This window comes from Furipterus horrens, unplaced genomic scaffold (genome assembly GCF_987537825.1).
Source record: "Furipterus horrens unplaced genomic scaffold, mFurHor1.1.pri manual_scaffold_3, whole genome shotgun sequence".
NCBI classification, from domain to species: domain Eukaryota; kingdom Metazoa; phylum Chordata; class Mammalia; order Chiroptera; family Furipteridae; genus Furipterus; species Furipterus horrens.
The window spans coordinates 149,578,446-149,591,175 of NW_028327173.1; the positions used below are offsets into that span (position 1 = coordinate 149,578,446).

At 33.7% G+C, this 12,730-nt stretch overlaps 1 protein-coding gene across 2 annotated transcripts in view; it reads left to right on the forward strand.

Moving 5' to 3' along the window:
- TMEM62 (transmembrane protein 62) overlaps positions 1–12,730 on the forward strand; it is a 40,851-nt gene that overhangs the window by 15,646 nt on the left and 12,475 nt on the right. For both annotated transcript variants that reach the window (XM_090270491.1, XM_090270492.1), the window contains 6 exons: positions 367–412; positions 3,016–3,157; positions 5,036–5,160; positions 5,307–5,429; positions 7,627–7,782; positions 10,524–10,683. In XM_090270491.1, the coding sequence (XP_090126617.1) occupies positions 367–412; positions 3,016–3,157; positions 5,036–5,160; positions 5,307–5,429; positions 7,627–7,782; positions 10,524–10,683 (752 nt within the window). The remainder of the gene's footprint in view (positions 1–366; positions 413–3,015; positions 3,158–5,035; positions 5,161–5,306; positions 5,430–7,626; positions 7,783–10,523; positions 10,684–12,730) is intronic.

A 12,730-nucleotide genomic window follows, 5' to 3' on the forward strand; every position in this document is an offset into this window, starting at 1 on the left:
TATTTTCAAATTTTAAAATTATCAATCTAATTAATTGGCATTCTACCATTTAAAATATTATTGAGCCATGGCTGGTGTGGTTCAGTGGATTGAGCACCAGCCTGTGAACCAAAGGGTTGCCAGTTCGACTCCCAGTGAGGGCACATGCCCGGGTTGCAGGCCAGGTCCCTGGTTGGAGGTACACAAGAGGCAACCATACATTGATGTTTCTCTCCCCATCTTTTCCCTCCCTTCCTTCTCTCTAAAAATAGATGAAAATCTTAAAAATATACAAACTATTGTTAAAAAGTTATTTTTCTGTAGTCATTAACATGTTTGCAGTTTTCTATTTAATATACATGATGTTTGCTCTTTCTTTTTAATTAGATACATTCAACCTTCCAAGTCTGGAGAGTGTCGAGAATTATTACAGGTACTGTAATGAACAGAAGACAGAGCATGATGTATTACAAGAAGGGTACAGTCAATAAATGGGTAAAAACATTTTTTAACAGATAAAATTTCTATTTACAGAAACTGGTAATTTAGAAAAGGTTTTTTCCTTATGTATGTGATAGGTTCAGTTTTTTTGTTTTTGTTTTGGGACTTTTTCTTTTCTTTAATTGTTTTTCTGGCCAATGGTACTTCTAATATTCCACAGAGACAATTTTTGCCATTGCTGGAATACAGAAATAATTTAGATCAGACCTTGTCAGCTGGAGTACTACAGGTTTTAGGAATGCTGAGATGACTGATTTTCCCAGCCTTTGGAGTGGCTGAAAACCCCTGGCTGCTTTGTCCTTTCATTCCAGTATGTCATATGAATACTAAAATCTTCCTTATGTGCCATAAATATGAAAAAGACTGAATGTAAAGGATTTTTGAGTTAGAAAACCAGTTCTGTTATTTCATTGTGTTGAGATTTTTCTTTTGGTTGTAATTTCTTGGTATTTCTGCATTGTCAGTGAAGTAGTGAATATTTATTAAGACCCACCATTAGTTAGATAACAAAAGTTAATATTAGAAATACAGCTTCTACCTTCAAGGAAGTCTGTCTCGCTAAGGGAGATAAAAATTAGTAAAGAATTTGAAGGAAGATATGCTAGATTTTTTGTTACACATGATCATCACTATGAGAAATAAGAAAAGACAGGTTGCTTGGGGTGAATAGAGAAGACTTTAATTTTTAAAAAAATTTATGGCTTGGATATAATTGACACATAGTATTGTATAAGTTTAAGGTGTACAGCATGTTCATGTGCTACATTTATATATTATAACATATCACCACCATAGCTAATACCTCTATCACATCACATAATTGTTATTTCTTTTTTGTGCTGAGAAGAATTAAGAAGATCTAGTCTCTTTTGATCTTTGAAGTTATAATAGAGTATTGTTAACTATAATTACTATGCTGTGCATTAGGTTTTTAGAACTTACTTATCTACTAGTTCATAAAAGAAGTGAAAATTGTGTCTATTCTTGCCGTGGCTAGTGTGGCTCAGTGGATTGAGTGCGGCCTGCGAACCAAAAGGTCACTGGTTTGATTTCCTGCCAGGGCACATTCCTGGGTTGCAGTCCAGGTTGTGCAAAAGGCAGCCAATTTCTCTCACATATTGATGTTTCTCTCCCTCTTGTTCTCCCTCCCTTCCCCTCTCTCTAAAAATAAATTTTAAAAAAAATTTTCTTTTTTGAAAGGAAGAAAATTGGGTCCAGACTTAAAATATGGGTAACATTTGAGAAAGTAAGGCACTTCAAGGGGTATGTTTTAGGCAAAAACAAACAAACAAAAACAAGAAAAAAACAAAACCAGGGTTTAGAAGCCAGAGTGAACTTTTGGTGGCAATAAGGAAACTGGTTATCACCAAAATAAATGCTCATAATGAGGACTGATTTGACATTGGTAGCTTGAGGCCAATTTGTGGAGGTCTAAAGTGAGAAGCATAGAGATTTAGATGTGACAGGCAATAGTTCATAATCCACTGTAGGAATAGAAACAACATGTGAGATTATCAAATCCTAAAGAAAAACTGAAAATAAATTAAGCAGGAAAATATAAATAAAGTTTTTAATGAGGAAAAACTTTGAAATAAAAATTTAAAAAATACCAAGAAGAGTGGCAATAAAATTGACAATTAATTGTAATACCTATGATAACATTTATTTCATGATCTATTTGGTGGCTCTTATGACTTAAATATAGCTCCCTGATAGCACATTAAGTTTCAGAAGTTTATTTGTATGTTTTCATATATGCTCTTAGGTAAAAAGTCATATAAGACACTTAGATATTTTCTTACAATATTCTGACATTTGAATAATATAGGTATACGCCAATGTAATCTATACTTTCCTTCACATTTATGCAACAAATACTTAATGAATGCCTACTCTGTGTATTGTGTTACCCATCCTTTCTCCCTACTCTTCACTCTCCTACTTTATGAACATTTGAACACTGTTAGCACTTATGGCAGTGAGCACTTTCATTACTGGATGTGGACCCTGTATATGCTATTAGTGCTTTTTTAGGAACTAAAAAAGATTTACTGACCCATACCTAGACTTTCATTTTTCTCCTGGTTTGATGACTTCTTTACAAGGTTTTATTGTGAGTTGTCTATAATTCTATTCAAGAAGTAAACCATTTGTATTTTACTGCACCAAGAATTCGACTAGTTAATTAGTAGGTAGGACCTCACTATATTTTTTAATGATTGGTAAGTACCATTTCACTGGATTCTGACCGATCTCTTTTTAAATGTTTAGTGGACTGTTTAAACTTGCCCCCCTACTTCTTTGCTTTACTTGGTGATTTAATGTTTTGGTTATTGTCTCAGAGACAATGGGAGAAAAATTTTTACATTTCTTTTACCATTTATCCATCATGGATCTAGTTCAGTGTATTTCTCTATCATGTCAGGGAATTTCCTTTTCAAAGGTGGCAAAATATAATGTGATATTAGGGAGGAATTTAAACTTATTCCATCTTTTTGTGATTCCACTAAAACTCTTCTGTATTTTATTTTTTAGGAAATATTCTGCCGTACGTAGGGATGGCTCTTTCCATTATGTTCACAGTACACCCTTTGGCAACTATTCTTTCATCGCTTTGGATGCCACCTTATATCCAGGGCCAAAGAGACCCTATAATTTCTTTGGAATTTTAGATGAGGTACAGTAAAAATCTCACTTCTTGTAGCTAAGCCATTTTTCTTAGATACATGCAGCTTAAAATTATTCTAGGTAAATCTAGAAATGATTGAGAAAAATTTTTACTGTGGTTACAGGTATGGCCAGAATAAATTACAGGCCACTTCAGCACTGTTGTTGCTATCCCTATTCTTGTCACAAAATTTGGGAAAGAAGTACCTCACTTTTTATGTTTATTCAGTAAACATTTATTAAATGCATACTAAGTGCAAGATGCACTTAGCAAGGTACAGGGCATACAGTTTTGTATACGTACTATATGGTGTATTCCTAAAACCCTGCAGTTGCCATTTTTAACTAAAAGTCTATATTTTTTTAAGAGAAAGACAACCATTGAAATAAATGTTTCTTTTAAGTATTGTTTTGTAATGTAGGTGAAAACTGTTGCTGGATAAAACTGTCTGGACAGTCACATCTGAGAACCTCTGATTGCTTCTTGGTACAACAAATGTCCAACTCATTAAATGTTTAGTGAGCACATACACATATGCAAGATATATGTGCCCATGTATAAGAATACAAAGGTGATAAGGTCAAGCTCCTGACCTCTTAAGAAATTTAATCTAGTGGTAGGGCATAAGACCAGTGCAGAAATAACTATAATAAGAGGCAGCATTTGCTGAGTGCTGAATGTGATTCAAAGTGATACGAAGGTTCAGAGGGGCTTGAAATCAAGTGAACAGAATATTGTCTGATGCATTGTGTTATATTAGGCATTTTATTTAATGAAAGTGTATTTTGTTTCCTACCTACCAAGTGTCCTTAGATAGAGTTGATAACATGTTATTTTAAAACATACTCCTTAGAATAATGTTTTTTAAGGTGTAATTCAAGAATCATCTGCAAATCAGCTGGAGTCTTATAAAATGATTTCCAGGCTTTACCTGAGATGAATCAAATTAGAAAACCTGAGGGTGGGGCCTAGGAATTTATTGCTATAAGTATTTTACAGATAATATTAATTTATATTTATATATATACAAGTTATTTTTGAAATCAACTTCTTGAGGGATGATTTACATACAATAAAATGCACTCATTTCATCTGTTTGGAGAGTTTTTAGAAGTGCCTATACTGGTGTTAACTCTCAACACAGTCAAGGCAGAACATTTCCACACCCCAGAAAGTTCTCTTGTGAGTGAAGTTAGTCTCCACCCCCAGTCCCAGGGGACAACTGTTTGGCTTTCTGTCAGCATAGATTACTTTCGTTTGTTCTAGAATTTTATATAAATGAGATCATGCAGAATGTATCTTGTATCTGCCTTCTTTTGCTCAGTATAATGTTTCTGAGATTTATCCATATTGTTGTACATATCAGTAGTTATTTTTTATTGTTAAGTAGTATTCTATTGTATGGATACTGTATATGCAATTTGTTGATGGCTTCTAACTTTTTGGCTACTATGAATAGAGCTGTTAGAAACCTTCGGGTACAGGGCTTTCTGTGGACATATTTACATTTTGTTTTAGTATCAGTCCTCTTTATTAATTGCAATGTGGTATATAGGGCTGAAAAGATTAGTGGTTCTTTATTTTTATAAATAAATAAAAAATTTATGTAAGTTTAAGATTATTTGTTTCCTTATCTATCAAATGGAGATAATATTACGATACCTTCCCTACTTAGCACAGATATATTTTTAGGGTCAAGTGAATTATATTGTACGTGGAAATAGTTTGAAACTTACAAAGGTCCATACAGATCGTTAATTAGTAGGGTTTCAGCCTGAAAAATAATATACTTATTCCTATAATGCTTCAAGGGAGTTGTTTAATCTGTTGACATTAGATTTCAGCCTGAACCCTAATCAAAGATCTTCTGTTTTTCTTCCATTTCAGAAGCGGATGGAGGAGCTTTTATTACTGGCAAGGGAAAGTAGTCAGAGTAACCACAGCATTTGGTTTGGACACTATACAACATCCACTATTCTTTCTCCATCACCAGGAATTCGGTCAATAATGAGGTGATGCAGGGTTCCAAAATCAAAATTAATTGTTTTTAATTATTTTATGTTGCTCTTCCTATCTTGCCTTCCCGAAGAAATATTTTTATTCGTTTGGCATTAGAAGTTATCTTTGTTCATTATCCTATTTATTTTTCATTGTTTAGTTCAGCTACAGCTTATTTGTGTGGGCACCTCCATACACTTGGTGGGCTGATGCCTGTTTTGCACACTCGTCACTCCCAGGGCACTTTGGAACTTGAGGTGGGAGACTGGAAGAATAATAGAAGGTAAAGGAACTACCCCACAGAATAAAACTTATACATGTTACGTTTGCTAAACCTATGATAGTTTTCTTATTGTTATCATGGATGATCCCAGTCAATGAAAAACTTCTGATATCTTTTTGTTTTTGAAGTGATATATGTACCTGGCAATCTTTGTCATTATGCAGAATCCTTGTTGCAACAGTAATGTTTGCTGTTACTATGTTATGTTGGATTTTCAAGACATAACCATTAGGAAATAGTTCTCAAATTCTAGCATGCATAAAAATTATGGAGGATTTTCTTAAAAATAAAAATTTCTAGGTCCTACCTCTAGAGATTTTGAGTATGTTGGTCTGGGTTAGGACCCAAGAAACTGTGTATTTTAAAAGCACACAGGCACCCTATGGAACACACTTTGGGAAATGCTAGGACTAAAAATATGTCATTCTTTCCCCTGAATTTTATAATGACTTTTCTAGTTATTGCTACAAGATGTTAGTGATTTAAGTTCTTCAAATAGATGATAGTTGGTTTGGTTAAGGTTCAAGTCTTTCTAAGAAGAAACATAACTTATTTATCAAAAGTATACAGTATAATTAAATATATAGAGAGAATTAAATATGTTATAATTTTGATAATAACTCTTTAAGTGAATAGTTTAAGTATAGATGAGTATCATCTCATATATATTTTGAAAGAACTATTTAAGTGAAATAGTTTTAAGTATAAATGAGTGTCATTTCATTGTTTAACTATTATCAATTGCTGTTTAATTTATTAAAACTCAATGCTCTGAATATATTTAGGTACCCAATAAATATTTGCTGAGCTGAATATGCTTTCTTTCCATTTTAACTACCTCCATTAGTTAAATAGCAGCTTTACATTGTAGGTGATACTTAATCATTTCAGTTGGCGTTTCTAAAATCTGTATAAGAGCTATGCTTGAAGCCTGTAGTTGTCTACTGTAATTATGATACTTTGAGCCAAGACCTATCTATTCATGACTGTGAGGCTATGGGCTGGGTTGGGATTGCCTTTTACCAGATAGCCTTCCTAATCCTTGATCACCCTCTTTATTTCTTATAAATACTACAGTTACAAGTTAAGTGATATTAATTATTAAACCTTTTTTTTTTTTTCTTTCTCTTCCCACCTGCTCCCCTGTGTTCCAACCCTGGAGTTTTATCTGGAGGTTTACTGTAAAAACCTAGCCTTTACCTGCCCTTACTAAACATTTAAGTTGTATTAGTAAAATAGTTTTAAAAAACAGCATATTAGTAACATTAAGCTAGGCTTTGTTGTGGATGCAAATAAACCTAGAAATATCAGTGGCTTAACACAGCAGATGTCTATTTTTTCATTTATGTAAAGCTGGTATGAGTCAGGCCCACTCTCTTCCACAGGGTGACAGGGGTTCCTCCATCTTAAAAGGCCACTATTTCAACACCTCAATTCCAAGGCAGGGAAGAGAGCATGGAGAACTCATACACACTCTTAAGCACTTTGGACCAGAAGTGTGACACGTGTCACTTCTGTTCGCAGCCCATTGGCCAGAACTAGTCACATGGTCCCAACCTAATACCAGGGAGACTGGGAAATGCAGGGGAGCACGTGGAGTATTTGGTGAGCACTATTGTTTCTGCCATAGTTAATCATTTCTCAGTTCTAAAAGTTAAAAATTCAAAACTTTGGTTATTCTTTAATGAGTTTTTATATTTTTCGTTGTATATCTAGAAAATCAAGACAACTTAACTTTGGTTAATTTCTTTGAAATTATAGAAATAAAGATTTAAAAGACAACTGAAAGGTCTCTAATTGTATTTCTTTTAATATCTTATTTAACATTGTTGATGGTATGAAGAACGTCAGATATTAGGCTTACGATGAATATCTCAGGTTCAAAATAGTCTTAAAGAATAGAAATTAAATGAATTAATTCAACAAGCATTTATTTTAAAAATTAAAGAGTGCATCTATGTACCAGATATTTTTCTAGGGCACAGTTAAATTCATTGCTTCAGTCAAATCCTAGTTGTGACAAGTGTGAAGTATAAAGTGATAGGGGCAAGGGAAGAAGACAGAGAAACAATATTATTTACTCAGTATTCAAATTCATGATCTCAGAAGAGTATACTTGTATATTCTTACATTTGTTCTGTATATAATCTTCATGATATGAAGTGACTGAATTGCCTTATTTTCCTCTGGTCTCTAGGTACCGCATCTTTGCTTTTGATCATGACCTCTTTAGCTTTGCAGATTTGATCTTTGGCGAGTGGCCTGTGGTTCTTATCACCAATCCTAAGTCACTCCTCTATAGTTGTCCTAAACATGAACCACTAGAAAGACTCCTTTACTCCACACACATCAGGTATGTAAAAATTTTTCAGAATTTACTTTCAGCTTGATATTGATGGAAAATAAATCATTGTGACTGCATTCCCATGTAACAGTTATGAGATGTCCACTTTAGTTGTCTCAACAATCTAAATATCACGTAAAGATAAATTGCTTACTGTTTCATTCCAATTTGGTTTAAAAATATATTTTAAGCTACTGAAAGCTTAAAAACCATCCAGAAACCCATAATCCTACCATTATTACTTTTGTGTATATTATACCAACATTTTTTAAAAGATTTAATTTATTTATTTTTAGAGAGAGGGAAAAGGAGGGAGAGAAACATCAATGTGTGTTTGCCTCTTGGGGACCTAGCTTGCAACCCAGGCATGTGCCCTGACCAGGAATCGAACCGGTGACCCTTTGGTTCACAGGCTGGCACTCAATCCACTGAGCCACACCAGCTAGGGCTTTATCTCGTCTTTTTATTTGCATGTTGTTATACTGCTATATTCTCTTGTGTCCTATTTAAAAATATTTACTTTATATGTTAGAGATTTTTTTTTTTTCATTTGGCTACAGAGTTTTCCAAAAACGCAAAAGCTATATGAGCCTCATGGAATTGAATATTCAGTTGCCATGTGAATTTGACAGTGTGAATTAAAGAGATTTATAACCTTAAACATAAGGGCATGCTTTTTAATATATGTGTATATACTTTATAGTCTTTTAAATTTTATTTTGAAAAATAATTACAACAACCACTTTTGGAAAATATGGTGTAGGATTGTATGTCTGTCCTCCCTAATAGAAATATTATTAATTTTTTTGAGTTTTCCTTAGCAGGCATTCTCTCTCTCTCTTTTAAAGACTTTATTTATTTTTAGAGAGGGGAAGGGAGGGAGAAAGAGAGGGAAAGAAACATTGATGTGCAAGAGAAACATGGATTGGTTGCCTCCTCCTGTGTGTCCCTAACTGGGGACCAGGCCTGCAATCCAGGCATGTGCCCTGACCTGGAATCTGGAATCGAACCAGCAACCTTTCAGTTTTGGGTAAGATGCCCAACTCACTGAGTCACACTAGTCAGGGCATCAGGCATTCTCCTTTATGGCATTTTTTTTTTTTTTTTTGCATAGTTGTAATCATAAGGCACAGTCTATTTAAATTCTTACTTGTTTTTCTTTCGACAGAGAAAATGTACAATTTATCTGACCGTTTTTTATCTTTTGGTGAGCTTCTAGATTTTTTTCTAAGTTAGAGATAAGCATCTGATACATATAGAGTCTTCCCTCATTTGAGTAATTCCTTTAGATGGCCCTCTAGAAGTCGGAGTCTAAGTGAAAGAATTTGAAATCCTGTATGAATGTTGATAAAGATTGCCCAATTACCTTTTTTATAACTATCAATAAAATCATTATTCCTTTTTAAAAAATTGTAGTAAAAACATACATAAAATTTATCATTTTAACCATTTTTAGGTGTACAATTCAGTGGCATTAAGCACATTCATATTGTTGTGCAACCGTCACCAGAACTTGCATCTTTCACAACTGAAACTCTGTACCCATTCAATAAAACTTCCTTCTTCCTACCTCCCCCCAGCCCTTGGCAGTCAACATTCTCCTGTCAAGTCTATGAACTTAACTGCTCTAGGTACCTCGTATAAGTGGAATTCTTAGTCCTTTTGTGACTGACTTATTTACGTAGCATAATGTCCTCAAGGTTCATCCATGTTACAGCAAGTCAGAATTTCCTTCTTTCTAAATCCTGAATAATATTCCATTGTATGTATATGCCACATTTTGTTTATCCATTCATCTGTCAATAGTCACTTGTGCTTTCACCTTTTGACAACTGTGGACAGTGCTACTAAGAGCATGGGTGTACAAATATCTGTTCAAATTCCTGCATTCAAAATTGTGTCACTATTTTGCAAACTCTAATTCTTTTGGGTATATATCCAGAAGTGGAATTGCTGAATCATGTGGTAACTATATATTTACTTTTTTGAGGAACCACCATACTCTTTTCCATAGTGGCTTTACCATTTTACATTCCCACCATCATTACATAAGGTGCCCAATTACTTTTTAAAACAGATACTAATTTATATTTTACCAAGTAATATAAATGCCAGTTTCACAGCACCCATATTATTATTTGATATTGTACTTTTAAAAAGATTTATTACTTAATCTGGAAAAATGATAGCAAGCTGTTTTAATATATTTTTTGATCACGAGCGAAGTGAATTATATATTTCTCAGTCAGGTTTTTTGATAGGAGCTGGATATCAGATTTAGCTGTTATATTCTCCGGGGCCTGGTAGCCTTAGTCTTATTTGTGACATTGCCAAATTAGTGAATGGGAACCAAATGAGTGAATGGGAACCAAATTAGTGGATGGTAGATTTGACATTAGATTAACAAAGTGAGATGTCTAACATAAATTCTCTTCCTATGAGAAAAACCAGGACTTCAGTAGTTTCTTCAGAAAGAACTTTGAATCTACTCCAGCTTGATTTGTCAAAAGAAAATTAATTTTCCTTTCTAAAAAAGTAAAAGAATAGTTCCTAATTTCTCACCAGTTCAGGTTTGCTCCAAAAGTCACCATTCAGGATGAAACCAGATCATAAGAATAGTAGTCCCTACAGTTGCACCATTTGATTGTTCTGCCTATACTTACATCTTTTCAGGTTATTATAGGGTTATTCTTCTTTATGAAAACAAAGACAAATACTAACACCATATTTTATATATGCTCTCATTTTAGAATTTTGGCCTTCTCCTCATCTTCCATTACTTCTGTCATAGTTAAGATTGATGGAGTTCATTTAGGACAAGCTATTCATTTGTCTGGTCCTATTTTCACATTGAAGTGGAACCCAAGAAACTACAGTAATAGTACACATAACATAGAAGTAATTGTCCAGGTAAGCTAGTAATTTTCAGTTTGCTATGTGAATGATTAAGCTATAACTACACTGAACTCTGACTTGGGTGTGTTTTTCTTTTCAGTCAGTTAGTAAAGATGAAACTTAAGTTTAATTAAAAAATTGGATACATTGGATTTAGTATGTTCTGAAAATGGGCAGTCCCAAGTAATTTTACTATTAGACTAAAAACCGAGCAGAGAAAAAGAAGAGCGTGTAATTATTGGCCACAGTCCTCCCTTTTTCTAACCTCAGGGAATCATTCTTTTGTTTTTTTTTCAATTTCACCAATAAACCAAAAGGTAATAGAGTAAGTCAAAAAACATGTTATGTATCCATGCCTTTGATTGCTGTCTCCAAGTACAGGAAAATTCTGTCACTATTTTGAAAGCTCTAGGACAGGTAATTTTCTAGACATCAAAGCACTTTTTTGTTTGAAGAGTATGCATTCATAGTATTGTGTAACAGTCTGCCTGGCATTTTTCTGATTCAACCTGGGGGCATTTAATTCACTAGCACCTGCCAGAGTAGAAAGTGATCATTGTTACCAAAACGGGGCAGTTTCATCAAACTCTTTAAGGGATAGATTGTGTTCAGAAAAAACAACAACAAAAAAAACTGTCAATTTCTACAACTTTATGATTTGATAAAAATTTTGAACTATTTATTCTAATATTAAGTCAGTCTGAAACATGAAGTAATCCTTTAGAAAACACATGTAATTATTTTCATTAGGTTTTTTTGTTGTTTTTTTTTGTCACAGACAAGTATTTTGAGCAGGAAGGAGCTGTTTACTGAGTTTACTGAGCTCCCCCTAAAGAGATGCCAAGCACGTATATATTTTATTTAATCTAAATAACGATCCTGTATGATGAATAGCTTTAAGCCCAATTCATAGATGAGAAAGAAATAAGAGAAGGGACTTTGCAATGCCACCATCTTTGAAGTGTTCTGCTTAGGAGGAAGAAAAACACACAGGAAGGATATGGAAGGAGGGATGGCTGGAAATGAACTCTTAATGTCTTTCATATTAGAAGTTGGTCATTTAAAAAAGGCTTGAAGCTATAAGTGCATCTAATATTCCCTGTATTTGCAGTCTTGGGTTAGAAGTAGGAGCAAACATAGGAGATCTGCTCATTTTAAGAATGGGGAAATCCCACATCCTTGGATTGATTCAGAATCTCCGCTTCTGTAGTTTTATGAGGAAAAAAAACACTCATATTCCTTGAGACATTTCTGGCTATTTATTTGAATCTTTAGTAAAAATGTTAAATCACATATACTTTTTATATGTTTAACATTTCTTGCAACACTGTTGAGGTATAATTTACATACAAAACACTTTGTGTATTTAAAGAGAACAATTTGGTGAGTTTTCTCAATTTTTCATCAAAGGATTTCTAGCAGTTATTGATGATCTTTGCCTAGATCCATTTTTTCATTAATTATAAAATGATGATATTCAAATTGCTATTCCTTATTAATTAATTAGAATAGTCCTATAAAGAAACCATTTAGCACCCAGATGTAGAATTCATATAGGAAAGGCAGGATAAATTCTAAATTCTTCCTCCACCTTCCCTTTTCTAAAGCAATTTTCAGAATGAGTTGCTTCTCTAGCATCTGCCAAAGGTAACCAAATGAGTCTTCTAGTCTTAGTGTCATTATGAACTTAGTGTTTTAAAAAATGTGTTATGTTTCAATCCATTGCATTTATTTTTTTTTTTTTTCATTGTATTTATTCTTTTTGATGCTCAAATTGTTCCATCTTTGGCTAGTGGGATCCTCACCAAATTGGCCAATAAGTTCTTTGATACAATCCTGGTAGTCTGAGTTTTCTTGCTTTCTGGTATGACAAGATAGTCCAAGCTCTTCTTGTGCATTTCTTACTCAGGAACTGAAATCAGCCATTTTTCTAAAGAGCATTTGCTCCTTTTAGTGAAAAATGGTATTTTGAGACCACAACTGGCGCTAGCCCAGCTTCCTCACTGTTATTGCATTTGTTGTTATTTCTAGGCCTTTTCAGTGAACATGGGGCAATATAGAG